Source organism: Gallinula chloropus (assembly GCF_964237585.1).
Source record: "Gallinula chloropus genome assembly, chromosome: 1".
NCBI lineage: Eukaryota > Metazoa > Chordata > Aves > Gruiformes > Rallidae > Gallinula > Gallinula chloropus.
Window position 1 is genome coordinate 210,443,756 of NC_140085.1, and position 21,374 is coordinate 210,465,129.

Here is a 21,374-nt window from a genome sequence, read left to right on the forward strand (position 1 = left end):
GCCCTGCCCTGCCCTGCCCTGCCCTGCCAGGAGACCTACCCCTACTGGCCCGAGGCCCGCGGCCTTACTGAGGGTGGGGGGAAGGCAAAGCTTGGTGGGCTGCGGCCGAGGCCGCTCCCACCTCCCATAGCGCTGAGCCTGCTCCCGCCCAGCCGCGGGCGGGCGGTGGCCGCCCCACACTTTCTTCCTCCCAGCGCGGCACCCACAGCGCTCCCACCGCTGAGGCGGAGGTTTACGGCGGGTCTCGCCGGCATGCAGCGGGGCGGCCAGGAGCCCGCTGAGACAGGGCTCGCCTCCGCTCTCCTCTCGGGTGCGGCTACCGGTGGCCGCAGGTACCCAGCGGGGTGTGGCGGCAGCAGCAGCCGCCGCCCTGCACGCACCGCCCCAGCTCCTCCCCGCCGGGGTCCTCGCCGTCTTCTGCGCCTGCCCCCGCCGCTCCGCTCCGCCTTGAGCCGGGCCCGCGAGCAGGACATGGCGCCGGCCTTCGCCTGAGGAGCCGGGCCGCAAGGGGAAAGAGCGGGCGCCGCCGCCCGCCCTCGCCGCGCTGCCATGGAGGAGGACCCGGAGCTGGAGAGGTGAGGGGCGGGCGGGGAGTGGGGGAGCGGCTTAGCGGCCGCGGGAGCTTGCAGCCTCGGCGAGGCCTCTCCGCCGAACAGGGCCTGGCGTCGCCCCCCGCGCCGCGAGGCCTGGAGCAGCGCTGACCTGGGGCCGCCCGTGACGGGCCTCCAGGCTTTGCGGAGCGGGGGGCGGGTTGCGGGGCTCTGCATGGGCGGCTGGGGCCCAGCACTGCGCGTCGGTGTGTTCCGGAGGTGGTCGTGGGACGGCCCCTCCCGGCGCAGGGCCTCGGCTTTCGGGCGTGAGGCGGCGGTGGAGCGGAGCGCCCTGAGCCCGGGCTGGCCCTGCCCGGCAGCCCTGGGTCCCGCTGCTGTGCGGTGCGCAGCCGGCAGCTGCCTTGTGCCGCGTCCTCGGGGGGCAACTCCGGAGCCCCTGCTTGAGGGAGTTGCAACCGAAAATAAATCTTCCTAAGTAATGGGGAAAAAAATCCATTAAAAAACAAACGTTATTGAGATGTGTGCTGGTGTTGCTTAGAAGTGAGACCGGGAAGTGTTGGGCGGCTCGTCTTTCATCAGTCGTGAACTAATTTATTACGTGTACTTGATAAAGTAAAAATAAAAATAAGTTAAGCACATTCGTATGAATATTGTGGATGCCCCATCCCTTGGAAGTGTTCAAGGCCAGGTTGGATGGGGCCCTGGGCAACCTTGTGTAGATCCAGGCCTGGAGGTTGGTGTCCCTGCCTGTGGCAGGGGGGTTGGAGCTCTATGATCCTTGGGGTCCCTCCCAACCCATCCCATTCTATGATTCTATTAGCTTTCAGTGTTGAAGATGTGCCAGGTGGGTAGGTGTTAAAATTGCCCTGTGCCTTGCATGGAATAATACAGAATGCTTGGCAGTTATCTAGGGTTTTTTTTTTTCATTGCTTTCTACCTTGCATTTTGTTGGGAGGAGAGGATGCATCTTCCAGTGTGTACTGAGTTACAGAGTTCCCAAGCAGCCATGGAGGATTAAAATGCAGATTTCCATGTTTGGATGCTCATTAACAGCAGGCCTCTGTTTTGCTTTAGAAAAATAGACCTCAGGTGTTTGTATGATGGATTTTTGGGGTGATAATCCTATTTGTATTTTTTGGAATGGTCTGGGGTTGGGTTTGGTTTGATTTTGTGGGGTTTTTTTGCAAGCTTGCCTGTTAGTAGCTGCACATTTCATATGGCCGTGTGAAACTTAGGGTGAAGTGGTGACCATGTGAACTGTTCTCCCGTGGTTGTCTCCATTTACTTTTAAGAAACCATGTCTGAGAGTGCTTACACCAAATAACTTGGTTTTCCTTATGACCAGAAAGTATTTGAAATGTGACAAACACGATGCTGCTGGGGTGGTGGAAGAACTAGAGTGCATAATGCTTTCTAAGAGGCCTTTAATGTTTGGAAGGCTACTTCTGCTCTCGTTTTAATAATTAAAACTTCTTTTTATATATGCATGAGTGTTATTTTATTAGTGCCATTCTAAACTTAAACCTTTTTCATTCGTAGCAAGTTGAAACCATTTCACTGTTCTTCGTGCTGTCTTCTGGCTGCTGTTGTCATGCTGGGGACTTGAGGTCCTCTGGGCATTTCAGGGCAGGACTGCTCGCTCCCTGGTTACAGCTGAGTGCTCCCCAGGCTGATGCTTTCCTGATGCTCTCCTTCCCAGGAACCAGACTGGAAGTTTTATTCCACCTGGGCTTTGAGCTGAGTTGGTATTTACCATTCCTTTTCCATGGCAGTATGGTAGATAATGAGGATGAAGTTCAGCATTACTTATCAAGTGGTATATCATAGGGTTCAGCTGCCTGGTATCTTCAATCCAAGCTACTCTTCACCTTCCTGTGTGTTTAATTGTCTCTGAACACATCATGAGTACAATAAAGGGTACTTGATGATTTTCACTTTCTTGTCCTGGATCCTGCCTATCATCAGTTATTTTTTCATAACCTTAGCCTTTGTAACAACTCAGCTTATGGGTAGCAACCTGGATTGATGAGTTTTTGGTTCAGTAGCCACAGTATTAACTGTTTTAGGTAGATTTTTAGGGGTGTAACATCTATTTTTTTCCTGTATTTTATCTATTTTTTACTATATTTTCATTAGTCTCTCTTGGAATTCAGGCTTGTCTTGCAACACACAAGTCTTAACAGCTTAAGGTTGTCTGCATTTAATTTACCATTGGGGAAAAAAATAAGCTTGACTACTTCTGTGTGTGTTTTTTCAGGTCTGAAGCAATTTTTTTGGTGTCCCAGCATTTTAAACAACGATCTGTTAAGACAAGTCTGTCATCGTATTATTTTGTTGTTTTGTTGCTATCAAAGCAAGGTCTCTTCATCTTGCTTGTTCTGTTTCATCCTCACTGCTATATTTTCCTGCTAATGTTTTTCAGTTTTACTGTGTCTGGCTCTTGTTTGACCTTGTATTTGATGTTTTCCTCGCTCTAATAGGAAGTGATAGTCGCTACCAAAGCTGAATACTAACTCACAAGTTACCATGTGACTGTTGCATACTCTGGATTTTAAAACTTCAAAGGCTGTAAATACCACAGGTGTGTGAAGTAGCAGTACTGTCCATGCTGTGCTGAATCAGTTCCTCTGCTCCATCTCACCTGATAATGTTTGTTGGAAGAATGAACTTTTTTTTTTTGTGGACTTGCTGGTATGTCAGTGAAGACCCAGAGTCTTGAGACAAAAGTCTTGATTCTAAGAAAATTTTAGGCTGAATTCTGTTAATATCTAATCGATGGTTTTGTGAGGATGTGACCTAGAAGTGAGTAGGGAAAAGAAGTTACAAATCCACTACTAGGATCTGATCAATTTGTTTCCCCAGCAAGAACATGTACTTGCTTTTCCTACTTAATTTCAACTACATATCCTTTGGGATATTAGAGGTCAACATTTTCATCCCTATGCAAAAAAAAAAAATGTATTTTTTTCCTTCTCTCCCTTGTTTGAAGCACAGAAAACACATTGTTTCTCTAAGAATATAAAGCAAGCAGTACTGTTATGCTGCGTGTCCAGATCCTTCCATAATCCCTTCTGTCTTTCAACAGCTGTAAAGATTTCACAACCTTTGATATCATACTTTAATAAAAGTGCATACTAAGCTTGTTTAGAGTATCATTTACTTGGAATTAAGTGTTTCCTAAGGAGATGCCGCTCTGAATCACAAGGAATGCTATAATTCAGTAATAAGAGGCCTTTAATTGAGGTGAGAATTAATGGTCTAATATTTTTGCTGCACAGGCATCCTGATTACACTTTATAACACACAAGCCTTGTGAGAAATTAATTGATAGTTCTCACTATTGTTTTTAACAGTTAAAATCAAAGTGTCATGATTCAGTGGGCCATTCTTCCCTATATTCATGGTGTGGGGGGGGGGGGAAAGTGGTCTGCAAGCTAAAATCGCTGTGTGGAATGGAATACTGGTAATAATATCAGCACAGGAAAGTGCTGCAAGTAGCATTAGTTGGACTGAGAAATAGAATATTTAAATAAGTAAGAAACTTGATGGGCAAAGAATGAGAGCATTCATATGCCTGCTGCCATGAGAGGGAAGAATGCTGCCAATCAATGTGATTGGTAGAACACTTCAGCGTTATTGCAAGCACACACTTTCTTTTATACTATTCCTACCACGTGTCACACTTACTGTACTTTAATTGATTCTTAACTAAAAATTACATTTACATACTCCACCCATCTTGCAGCCTGGGAATCATGTCTCTTTCTCAGTCCCAGGAACACTGAATCCTTATCACAGCTCCTTACTCCCTCATCTTGTGGCCTTGCTGTATGATACACAAGGATACGCTGACCAATTGTTGACCCTTCTGTTCTCACCAAGAGGCCATGGGGCCTGGCCTTACACAGGCCACTACTTGGACACCTGCTCCAGAGGCTCATGGCCTTGCTTCTCAAGCCATTCTGCAACATATGCCCAACGTGGGGTGTCCTTGCCTTTGCACCAATGTTGTTGCAACCAAAGTTTGTTGCATTTGTGCTTTTTTTTTCACATTCTTGTTCTTTACGTTGTGGCTTCGACTTTATTTCTTCTCATCAGTTTTCTTAGTAATTATGATCAGGTAGGACAAACTGGCTCACAGGAGTTAATTGTAAGTAACCCTGGCCTTCATTACCGTTCCTTTATTGTAGAAGGCAGTAACTTTAGTCCTTTACTTGACTGAATGTCTTTATTAATTATTAATTATTCAGAACACTAACATCCACTTCTATTTCTAGTCCCATGCATGGTTAAAAATAAGTTCTACAGTCAGCATAAAGCTTCTTTGAGAAAACTGATTGGAAAAAAAGCTCTATTTTTTTTCCTGGACTTGAAGCCTGCTGTCAGGACCTAGAGAGACTCGGGAGGTGGGTTTAAACATGACTTTGGAAGCTGCATCAGCCTGGCCTTTGAACTTGAATAGTAGTGGTATGGACTGCAAGCCATACTAATGCTGTGGAGGAAGATCATAGAATCATAGAATTGTAGGGGTTGGAAGGGACCTCAAGAGATCATCGGGTCCAACCCCCCTGCCAAAGCAGCTCCCCAGCTCATATTGCACAGACAGGTGTCCAGACGGGGCTGGAATCTCTCCAGAGATGGAGACTCCACCACCTCCCTGGGCAGCCTGTCCCAGGGCTCTGGCACCCTCACTGGGGAAAAGTTCTTCCCCATGTTGGTGTGGAACTTCCTGTGCTCCAACTTGCAGCCATTGCCCCTTGTCCTGTCTCCACAGAGCACTGAAAAGGGGCTGCCCATTCCCCCTGCATCCCCTGCTTCAGATAATTATAAACTTTAATTAGGTCCCCCCTTAGTCTTCTCTTCTCAAGGCTGAAGAGTCCCAGCTGAAGATGCCCCTCCTCTGACTCATGTTGAGTATGAACACTGCCCTGCTGCTCCAGGTCTGTGCACTTCTGTTGCGTGCTGTCAAGCGATTCCAGTAGGAGCATTTTTGTTGAAGTTTTCATCAGGATCTTTAATGAGCTGATGGTGTGGGTGGAGATGGCAGAAGTTCTTAGTTTGTGTGCCGAAAGCTCCCAGGCACACCCACAGAGGACTAAAGAGAGACCGTGGTGGATTAAGGAGCCCAAAGAGTGCCCAGCCTTGGCTTCTCCCAGGCCCTTCCCAGGAGCCACCAGCCCGTCAAAAGTCTTATTTCCATGAGCCCAGAGGAGCACCAGGACAGGGGCCACAGTAAGGACTCAAAGGGATGGATTCTCTGGATCCTTCACAGGGCGAGTTCCAGGAGACAGTCCAGGCCTCCAGGTGCCACACCTATCAAGATGAGTCAATGCTGGAGCACCCTTGGGACTTAAAGGTGTTGCTGCCTAGGGGTGTAGGCCTCATTATGGGGTGCAGGAGAAGAGCATTTTGAGCTTGCACAAGGCTTATTATGGGATGTGTACAGGAGGAACCAAGGGCAGGGAAAGGAATGAGTTCAGGTGATTTAGGGAGAAGCAGGAGTGGGGAAAAAAGAGGAATAAGGGGATAGAAAGGTTTGGTTGTGTCTAAATAGACTGCTGGTTGGTACGATTGTCTGGCCATGCCCTGTGCATGATCAGTGCAGTCTGTCCTATCTTCCTGTTAAATTATTTTCTATCTCTTTCTTGGGTAAGGGACTACATTTGAGGGGAGGGGGCATGCACCTCAGTGCTAGGAATTAGAGCCAGACTGTGGGTTGGAGGGATAGTGCATCTGTGTTGCCAATAGCTGGAACAAGTGCAGGTCTGGATACCAGCAGTTGGGCTGGGACCCTGGGCTGGAGGGCTGAGTGCCATGACATTTCATGGAGTGAGAAAAAAACAAGTGTCACCCACTGGAATAGACTTGAGGACCCATTTATCTGTGCTGCAGCACCAGAGCGTGCGGGAGCGTGTGAGGGAGCCTGTTCCTACTAGTAAAGATCAAGCTGGATCCAGCTGGTGAGTGGTGAATAAGATGGGAGCTGGGAGGCAAGCTGTATCCCTAAGAGTAGGACCACAGGAGTAGCTACCTGTCAGAGGCAGTGGGGAGCCCTGGCCAGATGCTGGAGGGACTGTAGGGTCAGGGGCTCTCCATGGGTGTGTGCCTTTGTGTCTTTACAGACAAGACTGCAGTGGTGTTGAGTACTGGGGGAGCAGGGGTGTCCCAGCCAGCTCTGTGTGAGGGTCCGTACCAGCAAGTGGAGTTGAGCTGAAGCATTGGAGCTCCTACAGCCAGGCAGTGAGAAGAGCAGGATGAAGCTGTGGGTGTGAGCGCTCTGTGCGTGTGCCTGTGGTCTGTGTGACCACCGGTGTGTACATGTGGTGTGCACATCTGCCTGCTGGGAGTAGATTTTAAGCCTTCCCACTGTTGGATCTGGGCATGAAGCTGTGTCTGCCTGGCCTCTCTTGGCTGTCACATCCATTGTGATACGTCTTCTAGTAGAGTGGTCTATAATTACAACCGTTGGGAGGTCTCTGTAATGACAGGGTGTTTCCATTGCCTGTAACTGTACCAGACATACCTATTTATTACCGATTATGCATTTCTCAGTCTGTCTATTTGACCTTTCAGAAAGAAATATAAAGTGCTTTCCCTGAGTGAAGAATAGAAAGTATCTCTGGTTTTGCCTGACTTTGGAGCTTTTGATGTTCTCCCATTCTTGGGCCGTGCACATTTGTGATGCAGGGTGTTAGGATTTTTGCAACAGGAGCTTTGCTTGTAACTGGAATATAGAGGAGTTAAGTTTAAACCCTCAGAATTGTAAACAGCTCTTGGACCATGCATTTGAAAATAAAAACATCACTGCTTATACCTTCGTGGTACTGTAATCCTGCAGCTAAGCTTTATTGCCATAAAAGGATTAACACAGGCAAGTTTTAAGTGGTGTTTGCTATAAAAAGAATGCCAGAATGATGCTAGTCGTCTTTAATGTGCTCCTGTCCCTAATTTTGCCTCCTATCAGTGTCCCAGTGTTTGGGGTTTTCTCATGTGAAAGTTACGTGCAGTGTTCCCTTTGCTCATGCTGCTGCTCTTGGAGTTGAAGCTGGCAGCCACAGGACTGTTTATATTGTAACCAAGCTGTAAAAATAAAGAGAGCAAGGAATGCAGAGTCCCAGGAGACCTCTAAAAGCAAATGTAAAAACCTTGTTTGCATAGCTTTTTGGCTTACTTGTGTAAAGGATGTAAGTTCAGGGAGTGGAAACACGTTATTTCAAAGAGTATCTGAGCATATTTTCATTTGTCTGTGCAAGTCAAAAGGGCTTTGTAAAGGTGCAGTGAGTAAGGGTGATGGTGAAATACCAGTATTAGGAAACAGTCTTTGATAAGAAAGGAAGATGTCAACTGAGAAGGCTGTTGAGATGGATACCAAGTCAGTCTGATCTTTGATATAACCAGAGGGGAATAAAACAAGTCTCAAGCATTTAATGGCTTGTATTTCCTACCTAAGTTAATAGAATTGGTGTCACCGTATTAATTTATTGTGATGTTTTCCTCTAAAACTGATGCGTAGCTGTTTAAAATATGTATGTGTGTGTGTTTTATTAGTGCTTTGTAGCTCAGATACTTTGGTTTATGATTGTAATTATAAAATAGTGACAGATATGGTGGCTTTTAATCTAGCTTTTAGTCATGTTTCTCAAAACAATCACTGAGTTTGGTAACTGTTAAGTTGAAGTCAGATGCTTTTTTTTTTTCCTTCTTTCCTCTTCTTCATCTGACATTGTTGTTTGAAGGGTCAGGATGAGCTTTCATAAAGGCTGCATATTCCTGCTCTCATCACTTATAAACTGTCTCAGGCTGCTCAGGTAGCACATTCTGGGCCTGGACAAAAAATAAATTTTATGAATTTTGCTGTAATTTCATGGAGACCTGTGTGTGCAACATCTCCCATGTTGCAGTGGTAGAGCCTGGATTTCTTACCCTTGTGGTTCGTTGGCTTTGGGGTTTTTTGTTCTTGGGAGTAGCTGTCCCACATACCCCACTCCTCCTGCCTGGGAAGGCACCAGTAGCTGGTGAGGCTGCCCACACTGTACTTAGCATCTAGCTGAGGGTACCTTGAACAAGTGACACTTTACCTGAGCAGATACTCCGTTTCCATGAATGCCTGTGCTGTGACACATCCTTGCAATGGGATGTATCCTTAAAAAAGGATTCAGAGTACACCAAGCTCAGCTGCTACTGAGATCATACTATCACCTTACATGAGAGACAATTCTGTGAGGAACCTTGAACCAATGTGCCATTAACAGACCAGTGTGCAGGGAAGCAACGCTACAAACTTTGGTGCATTTCTCTACTACTGTTTCTCTGTAAGTCCTGGATGCTTTCCTTTGCAAAGCTCTTCAAACACAAACTCTCAAAGGAAAAACTTATGACCAGTGAGCATTTGTGTGTCTGCTTGGCACAGGTCTCTGCTTTGGCTGGATGAAATGGTTTCCCCTTGGAACAAAGGGTTATATAAATCATCTTTTTAAATATATGTATTTATATAAATAACCATAGGGAAAAACATAGCATGCCCAAAAGAAAAAGTGTAGCTGTTTGTAAAATGTCAGTAGCCTATCCTAAAGAATGAGGAAGAATTTGAAGGGAATTGGTAAAGACACATGTTGAAACCATAACAGACTGGGGAAGGTTAGATCTAGGCTGACATACCCAGGCTGCTCTGTAGCTGCAGAACGTTTTCTCATTAGCTACTGAAGGAAATTCTGTACTGCTTATTTTCATTCCCTGTTTTGCACATATAGTGTATGCATTTAAGGCAAAGTCCTCTTGTGTTTCCCATGTAGACTTTAATAGCCTAAGTGGTAATAAACCACTCTGTTAGATGTTTAGAGCCCAGCATTAACTTGTTAGATCTTCGTATGGACCTGCCACATAAATTGCTTACTTTTCTTCTCAGGCCTGCTTCTGCCATTAGATGATGACTCTTGTCTTCTCAAGTCTCAATTTTGGCTTGACAACAAAATTGATACTCAGGCTTTTTTTAATCCATGGCAAAGCAGCAAAATTCTGCTATGCTGATAATATCATAACAACGTGATGGGACATGGCTTCCCTGAAATTTGAGTTGAGTCTATTGACAGTTACCTCTTTTGCACAGTCTACACACACACTTGAGCTATCAAGATGATGATTGTGTTGTTCACATAGTCCAAATGCCAGCAGCCATTCTGGCACAGCATGGCAGGGAGAGCTAAACAATAAATACCCTCTTCATTACCTCCTACCTTCAGTTCTTCAAGCCTTCAGTCTTACCCCATCAGTGTTGTTAATGTTTAGCTGGGTATTAGGGCCAGATGCATAGCTTCCCTTTTCTGTCCTGCAGTTGTTAGTGGTTGACACATACAATTGCTTAGCGTTAACTAACCAAATTGTTAGTTTGTGCATTCAATTATTAAATGACTTACATTATTTGCTCATTGGCTTTCTCATTAACTTCAACCATGTACTATACAGCAGTTACTTAAGTTATAGTTGAGAATGGAATTAATTTGTAAAGAGAACAGAAAGACTGACATTGCAGGAGTTATCTGTAATTTGCATAATTTATACTCTCTGATAAATTTTTATGTGAGCATAGCTAATGAATTGCTTTAGTGTTAGTCTGGCCAGTTTGTTCTAGAAGATGCTGGTAGTGTAAAGGATTGGTCTTTTTGGATGGTGGCAGACCATACCCCCAGAGATGAACTCTTTTCTTCCACTGTTACACAAAGTTTGATAGCTGGTAATTGCAGTGATTTTACTGTCATCTGACTGCTTGCTATTTCACTGGTGCTGTTTAACTGTGCTCAAAATAAGTCTGCTGTGGTTGAAAGACCTGAGGAAGAACCTAAGTGAATTGACAGCAGGGAAGAGCACTCAACAAGGTGAAGTGACAGTGGCTGTGCCTTTCGGTGAAGTACATCAGTTTTGCACACTTTATTTCTACTCTTCAATTAGTCTCACAGTTGTATTTACAACAGTTTTAATATGTCAAAACATTTCTTTTAATCTCAGTGCATAGGAATCTGAATTATCTTAATAGGAACGTCAAGGAGATTTTGGTAGCCTGTTTCTTATTTAAGTAAAGAAGCTCTCAGCTTTATTTACATAAGGGCATAAAGTGACAAGTTCTAATGTTCTGCAAGTGGTAACTTTTTTCTTTCCTTCAATTCAGGAAGGCTGTGGAAGAGTTACTTAAAGAGGCAAAACGTGGGAGAACCAGAGCTGAGACAATGGGAGCTATGGGTTGGTAAGTTGTGCCAAGGGGAGATGAATGCTATGACTGATGCTAAAATAAATTTTACATTTAATGCATGACAGACATTAAAAGTCTCTACCTTTTAATTCGCTTCATGTTTAAATAATTTGTCTTCATCCAGATATTAATTTGTCTGGGCAAAACTATGAGTCCAGATAAGAAAAAAATTGAAGTAAGTTCTGCCTGTGTGAAATTACTTGACTGTTGTTGCAGTCAAAACAACTGGAAGACTGGGAGTAGCTTCTGTAATAGTGTTTCTTTATAATAAATGGAATTGCAAAGTTTGGATTGGAACCTTGTGAGTCTTTAAAATACTGTGTGGCTACAGTGTGCATGTACTGGCCACATGTTACTGGGCTCAATTCTGTTTAGCTTAAAATCACTCATAGCCTGACAAAGAAACCTAAACTCTTAAAACAATAAAAATTAAACCAAATCCTCTAATAGAGAATCCATGTGTAAATTGCAGCCAAAAAATAACTTAAAGTATAATCCAATTTTAAAGGAAGTATTTTTTAATGCTAAAAAAAATCCCCCAAACTCAATCCCTCCCCAAACCCAGGAGCTAATTTGTATAGCAAGTGGAAAAAGAACCTTGGCATTTAAATCTGAAGTGAAATACAGTATTAATTCTTCAGTGCAGTATTTCAGTTTTTACAGCTAGATTATCATAGAATATAATGCATGTAAATTGTAATTAAAGAAGTAATAACCTGCTGGGGAGAGTAATTTATCTTAAAATAATGTATATGGCTTTGATGAGAAGCTATTGGATCTAGAGATGTTCGTGCAAGTAGTGCACCAGTTGACTGCATTAAAAGCATCTGTAAATGAGGTTTGGCTTCCTCCATGGAGAGCAGTAAAAGATAAGCCAGCATGGTTAATGAAGTGCTCAGCTGATTTCTTGGCTGTGTTTGTTTTAGTGGCTTGGTAGAGGTTAAAATAGTGTCTTGCTGAAAAACTAATCCCTAAATAAGTTTTTTGGGTTTACTATATTTCTGCTGGAGATGCAGTTTGTGCCCTTTATGTTAACGTTGTTCAATTGGTTTAATTACCCAGAGTGCTTATAGCCATACCAATACAGGGTGCTTTTACTGTCAGCCTTCCCAAATGGCCAGGGAAACCAGTGTGGATAATTAGCAGCATGAAGTAATGCATGCACCCAGTTACTGTGAATTTGGAAGTTAATTCCAGGTATAGAGACTGAAGATTTCTGTTGGGAAGGTAGTCAAGTGTCCCTCAGCAACTTTGCTGCCACTTGTGTGGTCTGGAGTGTCTATGGGCTTCTACTCCTGGTTCCAGCTACTTCTTACTCCTTATCTGTAGAAGAGTAGTGGCTTTGACTGTGATGATCAGCTCATGGTGGCGTGTGGTTTGCCTGGTGCCCAAGACCTGCCAGGCAAGGGTGACCTCTAAAACAACTGCGGGTTCCACAGAGTGAAATAGTGGCCAGCCAGGCCAGGGTTGTGTTAAGTGTAGGAGAGGATTCTCAAGAAGGCTTCAGGTAGAGGAAGATTACCATAGGTGTTGGCATGGTGATATCCTGAACTGAGACCATTGAAGTAAGGATCCATCTCTGCAGTGCCCTGTCTCCATCACTGGTCAACAGACAGTACCTAAGGAATGGAGAAGGAACAGTACAAGAAAGTAGCTGTATTTCCTCAAGGTACTACTCCAGCTTCAGGCAGTCTGCAGCTCAGGGTATCCTGCACTCAGAAGTGGTTTGTTTGGGTTTTTTTTAATATGATGCTTCTCTGGGGATTTTTCCCTCTCTGAATTTATCCTCAGGAGATACTAGTCATAATCCCATTTGTCACAAATCTGCTGCTGTAGAACTTGGCATAGGCTACTGTACAGCTGCTCTGTGAGGCTGTAAGGAAGGTATAAATCCCCCCATAGGGAGACTCCCAGTAAGCTCCTGGTGTCTCATGCAAGCACAAGAGGCAGAACAGCAGCTGGAAGTTGCCACTGCTCTCTTCCCTTTGATTTTCATGCCCCATTGTGCTGTTCTGGTACTTGTGAATTGGCCCAACAACTAAGTATTGCATATGTATGTGGGAGATGTGGAGTAAGATATTTGGAAGAAAACTTACTTATGCTTAGTTGAGCACTCCAGCAAAATGCCATCAGAAGTAACTGATGTTACAGTAAATCCTGAAGGGCTTGAGAGCTTAGATTTGGGACTAGACCTTGCAACTGAACTCCTGAGTGGAAAGTAACTGCTGCTCTGAGCTTTGTGAAGCAAAGTTAGTTCATTAAAATACATACTAGTAAAGTAAATCCAGGAAAGCACAACTGGGAGAAGCAGAGAGATAAGGTCATCACCAACTTGTCTAAAATCAGAGTCTTAAGAGGTAAAACACAAAACCTTCCTTCCTTGCCAAACTCAAAATGCTTGCAGGTGTGTTTCATGAGGACTTCTGGGATTTCCTCAGCCCTTTGTCAGAGGAGTCCTGGAGAAGACATGCACAAATCCTGGAGACCTCTAGTGTAAGGCCAACAGTCCTGCATTGACACTGGATAGTTGAAGCAACTCAGCCAATGAAGAAAAGATTTGTTCTGTCATCTGTCCTTGGGTAAGGAGAAGCAGAGGCTGCTACTGCTCATACTTCACTGGTTCCAGTTTATGTTGCTCTCCAGCAGCTGTTGAATACTTGGAAATATGTTTCTGGAGTCAGTGGCATTTGACAGGAATTGGTTAAAGGGAGGAGTGTGGGGAGGTTACGTTCCTGGGGAGCTATATTGTGCACAACATTACAAAAGAGTAGAGTATCCTGGTGGGTGTTGATGGCAGCAAAACCTTAGCCAGCAAGCCTCTGAACATTGTTGTTTTGGGACTGCTTTCAGGTTCAGGGCACTGATCCACTACTATCCAGAATGATTAGCTCTCCATTGGTCCAAGTGCACTGCTCAGAGAAGTTCCCCAAGCACCCCTACCTAACTTGCCTCTGTCTCCTCATGTGAGATGGATATTCAGTTGCTGTTTGAGCCTGAGTTGCAAGTATCCAAGCTAGCAGAGCTGACAGGTACAGAAAAATTTACCAAGCTGTTATCCTTGAGGCCAAAGTCCGATACAAAGACTCAGCCTTGAGATATGGGACAGTTGCTAGTACTTCTTCCAATCTGGGAATGTTTTCCCAGTGTTAACAGTGTCTTACAGATTTTCTGTGGATGACATGGATAGGTGCTAAAACCTGTAGGGATTAGATGCTGGTGGTAGAAAGGCTTGTTCCAAACAGGGGGGTTGGCAGTGATATTAGGCAAGAGCTTATGCAGGAAGGGAAATTATCTAAGACACTCTGGACGTGGAGCAACTGTCAGCATGGTTAATGGGCTGTGTGAGCTCTCAGTTGGTTAAGAGTCTAAGCTGACTGGCAGCCATGCCCTCAGGACTCTAGATTGGCAGTACCTAGGTCCATGGCAAATTAATCCACAAATGATAGAATCACAGAACGGTTTGGGTCAGAAGGAACCTCAATGGTCATCTAGTTCCAGCCCTCACAATAAATACTGGATATCTGTATTAGTAATCTCACATTATTTGCTCTCAAGTAGTGACTTGTCCCTTGGATGTCTTCAAGGTTCCTGCTCTCAGCCCTGCAGTATTTCTAGTTCCTGTAGTGCTCCTTTTGCATGTGCTCTGTGGCCACAGTGATTCTTCTTGGGGGATTCCTACCTCCTTATGGTACCGCATGGTTTAGATCCTGCTGCTGTTGTATGTCACTCAAGCATGAGTGGAGCTAATCACAACTCAGAAAATGTGTGAGATTAGGGTAAGGGAGGATCCTCTTGTGAAAGTATTTAAATCCTGGAAACACTGAGCAAAAGGGAGTAGAATCTGTGGCTAAATTTCAGTGATGCTGCTGTGATGCTGGAACTTCTGAGATGAGAAAGGACATCAGAAAGTTAAAAAGACGTCAGAAAAATAACACTTGAAGGTAAAATCAAGCAAAAAGCTCAGCTGTCTTTAAATAGTTTTATTGGTCTTACATAATTCATAAGCTTCTTACAGCAGTGGAGTTATGGCCCCTTAAAATGGGACCTGCTGCAAATGCTACTACGTGGTCAGGTTCTAGAGGCTCTTATTTTTATTTTCTCCAATCTGGTCTTCAAAGATGCTGGTAGCAAGTGAGCTAAGGTTGAGCTGAGTGTAATCTTCTCAGTTTACTTTGAAAGCTTACCTAAAATAAGATAGGGAAAATGAGATATTTTGGGACGGTTTGTTCAGCTGCACATTGTAAGAGCAGATGAAATAGTGAAGAGAAGATCAGTGTTGAAAGCATGAAATGATTTTTAATCCTCCTGTGAACCAATCCTAAGATTTGCTTTCATTCTTCTAGACAGCTTTCTGTTCAAAGTCAAGCCTGTTAGCCAGAGGTACTGCAGAATGCACAACAGTGAAGATGAGGCCGAAGGGTTGCTGTGAAATGCTGTGTTGCATCTTGTCTTCCAGTGGGTGTTGCCTGACTGTGCAGAAACACTGCAGTGTGATTCCACTACATCTCTCTTCTTTGAATGCAAAGAGGAGGAAGAGCAGAGCACAGACAGAGGTTGCAAAGGACATACATTGTGAACACAGGTTTCCATCCAAAGTCCGGCCATCTGTATCAGCTGCCAAGACCATACATAAAAACTTGCAGTGCCGTCCCAGGCATCCTCTTTTGTGAGACCAGGGTAACAGCCTGAGTTAGTTGGTTTAGCAAACCAACCTCTAGCTGCTTTTTCTTCTTCCTTTCTTTTTCCCTTCAGTCACTCTTCTGTTAGATACTGTATTTCCCATGGCAGTTTGGAAGTGGTAGAGATGGGACTTGTAAGTTCATGCATAATGATCTTGCTTTTCCAGAAAGATCTGATTTGCACTGTATTCTGAGGCTGACTGTGCTGAGCCTGTTTGATTTGTCCAGTTGCTCAGCAGAGAAAAGACTGGGGTACATGGCACTGTATTCTTGTGTCCTAAATGATGTCTGTGTGTTTTACTGTTAAGAAGTTGTACAGTACACTTCTGTGCTGAACTCCACTGCTACACTTGATGACAGGGATTGGCTGGACATTCTGTGGTGTTGCACAGAGTTGGCTTAAAATGTCAAAAGTAGAGTTAAGATTTGACCTATATTCACAATAATGCAATTTATTTTTTTTTCCCCTCAAAATGCAATGTTGACTCTTTGTCATTTATATAATGGGGATACTTTGGGGTGTGTGGGACTTACCCCCAGAACCTCACTCCCCTCCACAGGTAAGAATAGCATGGTTTAGCTTACTGGAGTATGCAAAGCAAAAAAATGGACCCTTACATTGAGTGAAAACATTGCTGCAGAACTGGAGTTGGTTTTGCAGACAAGAGTGTGGAATTGCAGACTGCATGCCTGCTTTGGTCATGCCTGCAGCTCTGTTTTAGGCACTCTTCATTCAAGAACTTGAATGATTTTTTTAAAGATGTCTCTTTTTTTTCCCTATTTTTTCTTTTTTTGTCTTTTTTTTTCTTTCTTAAAAAAAAAAAGCTTTTAAAATCTATTCTGTGGCACTGTTGGTAGTCAGCAGTATTTGGTTCCACCTTGGATAGGCTGAGCTTGCCTCCCAGCCCTTCAGAACTTGACATTGAGGGCGATGCCGACACTGAACTGAGCGATGCTGGATCAGACCCCCATCAATCCAAAGGGCCTGACCTCAGGGAGATCAACTGTAGAAGCATTCTGCAGTTTTCTCACTGTTAGAAGTGCTCACAAAGGTATCAGTGGATTAATACAGCTCACTTTTAATCTTCACAGCTCCCTGTACACCATGGATCTATGTAAACATTATGGGCCGATAAATGTGCAATGTGACACATGTTTTACCTCTCAGTGCCTTTGAAGTTGAAAGGCAGAACTTGCTTTGTTGAAGTCAGGTCAGTAGAAGTAAGGACAGGTGTTTCTCTGCAGTGCCATAGCTTAACTGCTGCTCTGTGAAAGCTGAGTGGCTCGCTTTTATCACTGTGTGATGGTGAACTAATGGCATCTCTTAGCTGACACTGAAGCCCTGCATTTTGCATCAGTTTTCACTCTTGGTATAGCTCAGGCAGCACTTGCTGTGCCAAAAAGAAAGTAATACTTCAGCAAGGTGAATTTATTTAGGGCAAATTGTCTTGTTCTGTGGTGCTATATATATTAGTGCTTAATCAATGCATTAGCTCTTAAGAAAAAGGCAGAATGAGGAGACGTGCTACAGTTTTTGCCTGGATGCAGCCTGGAGGAAGCTGCCCACCTTGGTAGGAAATGTCTGGGGTACAACAGTTTATTGGTGGCAGAAGGAATACAGAGGACTTAAACATTGGCTGGTTTGGGTTCTGTCTTGTGTGTAACCTGTGCTGTTGCGTGTTCAGCATCCATGTTGACAGCTGATCTAGCTTGAACTAGAAACTATTGTAATGCCATACATTAGCCTTGTATTTTTAGCCTGTAGTTCATAGATAAATACAGTCTCTAATTTACAAAACAGCAATACTAGATACAAATCTATAGGATTGGGGTTTTTTTTTAACCAGGAATTGAGCAAAACAATTATATATTTAGATGCAGAAAGTTTAGAAAACTCTAAAGCTAGGTGTGTTTTAGTAATGTTTCAAGAAATACCTCACAGATATGGAACTGTGTATAATTCTAAAAGTCTTTGAGGATTTAGGACAAGAACAATTACCTGTAATGCTTAGGAGGCAGTGAAGCAAACACCACAATGAATGCCATGTCCGGTTAAAAGTCATGAAGTATGCTAAATAATCTGACATGATCTTCATTACAACTTCTTGTTCTCATACCTCTGATGAAAGCATCAATGGTTTTTAAATGGTCATGGTATAGTTTCTACACTTAGGAGAAATATTCAAGTAGAACAGATGATCTGAACATTACACTGTTAGGATTCATTGACCCCATAGTTGAGTCAGTGAGTGGCACTGTGGTCTCCAACAGCTCTGGTTTCTTAGAGCTTCACCACTGGCATGCAGACTCAAAAATGTTGTGAAGACCAACACTGCGGTAGCTCCCACTATAAACAGAGTCTTCAGAGTGATTTCTGCTTACTGTAGGAATATATTTAACTTGCTGCTTCTCATTCCATTCTGTAAGAGATGATGAATTGGGAATAAGTACTATACAACTGGTACCAACAAGCTAAGTAAAACGTAGGCTACTGTTTTACTTTTAAGTTAGTTGATAAATTATGTGCAGAAGTGTTAAGGTGCAAGAGGAGATTGTCAGAAGCAATGGAAATGAGATGGATAAGTATCCTTTCTGTCTAAGAAAAAAACATATAATATTTTATTGACAATCTAAATTAAAATGGGTACGTGTGCATCACGTCTGTTTTATTACAGCTGTTTGGGTTCTTCATGCAAGTGTACTTTTTACTGTCTTTATCTCAATTCATTAAATAATGCTGACTTTAGTAGATCATGATCTTGGAAACGGTTCCAGGTGGACTTAGAATATGTGTTTAAATATTTAATTCCTGAATACCTAAGTTAAGCACCGTGAACCTTAAAATATATTGTCATCCTTGGCTTCCCCCTGCACGTGCTACCTTGTGAACATCGTGTGGATTTTCACTGTTGTAAAATAACTTTCATCCTGTAGAGTAACGTAAAAGGAGACCGGAGACAACCTTGAGCATCTCTTTCTGTACTGAGAGTTTACACTAGGTGGCATGCAAGGAAAGCCAAAAGCACAAACCTGTCTTAAAATCATTGAAGTTAAAATCTCAGACTTGTTTCAGGATGTTTTTACCTTGCCTTTTGATCGCTTTTCGGTGTCTTCACAGGTTGAAATGTCCTCTTGCCGGTACAAATAAAAGATTCCTTATTAATACCATCAAAAACACATTGCCATCTCAAAAAGAACAAGACCAAGACCGAGAGCAAAAGGAAGACAGTAAGGAGCCTGAGCCGAACAAAAGCAGGAAAGAAGAGAAACCAAAGAAACGCAGAATTCATCCCTACACACCCAGCTTCCAGGCCAGGAGGAGAATCAGCTACTCCCCTCCGAGGCAGCGGAACAGGAACCAGCACGCAAAGGAAAAGCATGAACAGCGATCAAGCAAACGATGAGGAGAGCGCCACATAGGTGTGGTTACAAGCCAGGAAGGTCATTAAGCATCAGACTGCAGGGATGGCTCAGTTTTTCAGGAGAAGGTGCTGTTCAAAGTCGAATTTTGAACCGAGTTGCTTGGGTGAGAAGTACCTAGAGGTAGCTTTAAAAAAAACCTTCCTTCGGGACCTTTAAGAGAAAAGCAAAGCGCAGCATAAATCTGTCCATTGTTTTAGAACAGACATTCCTTTCCCTTTGCTCCATCCCTCTGGCCCTTTCTGACTCAGCTTGGTGATGGTGATGGAGCGTGGTGTGTGTGTGTCACTGTCTGATACGACTCGTTTAGTCATGTCACTCCTTTGGAAATTAAGTTAAGCAGAAATCTATTTATTGTGTAAAGTTGGCAGAACTTCTTTGCTGCTAACCCATTAAAGAGGTTTTGCACATTTAGTTTAGTTTTTACAGAACCTAGAAGAGTGGAAAGCTGGTCATTGCCTGGCCAAGCACATACTTTTTGTATAGAATATGAGAGTTTCCTTTCTTTAGTATAAAAAGGAGTAATTTGAAATGGGTGACACTGGTTTTTTTGCTTTCCAGAAGTAACTACCAGGAAATACTGATGTTGTTTGTTATTGTATATTCACAAACCTGTCATAGATAATAATAAACATTACCCCTAAAAAAAAAAAAAGCCATAACTGCAATAATTGTCTCTGTTTAGACATCCCTCAGTAAGGAAGTAGTTTGAACAGTCTGTTGTCATGGTGCTTTCAAAACAAACCTTGAAGACACAATTATGTTCTCTGTCCACTGCTAGGAAGTTACAGAGTAAATGTGTAGTGCTAGAAATGCAGAGGTGATGCTTCAGAACAGCCAAATGCTCGCTTTCCAAATCTGTGGGACAGTTCTGTAGGGGTGCAGTTCCTAAACTGTGACCTGGAGCACGGATAATACACATCCACACGCCTCTCCTCTGTTTGTGTTACAATAACAAACTTCCCTGTGAGGTATTTTGTATTTCTCTATTCTCAAATGAAGTGTTTTCAACATAGGCTTCCGTTTTCAAGTGTGTTGACAATAAAAATCGAGAACGTTCATTGAAAGAGCTTCGTGGAGTTCATGTTTTTAATGGGTTTCTTAACGGGAATGAGCCCGTCTCCTCTAAGGGAAGAGAGGACCAGCGCTTCCTAGTCCTTCAGAGTTGTGTCAGGGCAAGAGTGCCACCTATAGGCATCTCTATACCTCGGCTGGCTGTACAGACCTGCCCGTCATTGCCTGTGAGACGATCAGGTTCTCTAGGAGATGAGCTGTGGGCTGGGAATTACTCTTCCGAGTAATGGAAAGGGAGTTGTGCTGGCGTTGAAGCTGCCGGTGGCTGCCAGGGTTGGTGTGTCCAACAAAAGGATGGATGCCTTTACACTTCCACTTGGGACGTGGTGGTTTCTCTATTTCCCTGCAGGAGCCAAAGCACTATAATAAAAGTCCCAGCTTTTCTGAAAACTTCCAGCTATTTAAAAGAGTGAGTGTTTGGAGAACACAGGGCTCTCTTTGGTTTCAAGGCAAAGATGCTGTTTGCAGCCCCTGTTTTGCTGGACACTGCTTGTGTTGTACTTAATCATCCTTTTTGGAAGGACAGAGCCTGCAATACCAGCCAGGCTCTGCTGCAGTGACAGTGCTGGGTGGATGCAGCTTTCCAGCAGAGAATTCATCTCACTGTTGGTTAGGATTGGGGCTGGAGATGTTCCACAGGATGAGTTCCTATGCGTTCTTGCTGGTCTGATTCGCGGTGACAATGTGGTGTCTGAGAATTTTCCACACTACAGCCTTCCAACACCCATTTTAGCTAAGTGCTGCTGTTGATTCTCCATTCATTTAAGCCAGGCTTTCAAGCAGGGAAGTGATTATGGACTGTTTAACGAGAGGATCTAACATGACCTAAAACAGAGCTAGAGAAAGCCTGTCTTCATCAGTGGTGGCAAGTTTGCATCTAATTCTACCTTTTTCTGACTTACAGGTGAACTACTCATCTTACATTGGTTGAATCCTTATTTTAGCGCTTTCAGAAGTGTCCATGATAAACCCCCCCAAAAAAACCCTGCTGCTCATTAACTGTTCTTACAGCAAATCTTCACCAGCTGATCACTTTGGAAATGAAGAAGCTGGTGCATAAGCCAGGTTTGTATTGTGGCTGCCGGCGCTCGTACCCTGCAGCGCCAGCATCGCCTTGATAAGGTACCATTAGGACAGGAGTTCAACCCTGAAGCTCAAAGCTGAAGATGACTGTTCAAAATGTGTCACTAAGTGCTCTAACTCAGAACACTTGTAAGAGTGCTTAGTCCTTAAAATAAGTACATAAACAAGTAGTGTGTTCTCCCATAGTAGTGTGTTACAGCCTGGGAGGGGAATGCTCTGTACATTCCTGTTGCTGCAAGGATACTTCAAAGGTGTTTCTTGTTTATCTGGGAGGTAGCAGTGTTGTCTGGTTTTGTTTTGATGCACATTGTGTGGGCAACGGGT

General features: G+C 43.7%; 1 protein-coding gene across 1 annotated transcript; it reads left to right on the top strand.

Annotated features, from left to right (window-relative positions):
• The first annotated feature begins 476 nt into the window (after positions 1-476).
• Positions 477-19,954, top strand: POLR1D (RNA polymerase I and III subunit D). Its single transcript, XM_084271036.1, has 3 exons — positions 477-575; positions 10,714-10,788; positions 18,592-19,954. The coding sequence occupies exons 1-3, from the start codon at positions 550-552 to the stop codon at positions 18,875-18,877; spliced, it is 387 nt and encodes a 128-aa protein (XP_084127162.1). The 5' UTR covers positions 477-549; the 3' UTR covers positions 18,878-19,954.
• The last annotated feature ends 1,420 nt before the right edge of the window (positions 19,955-21,374 follow it).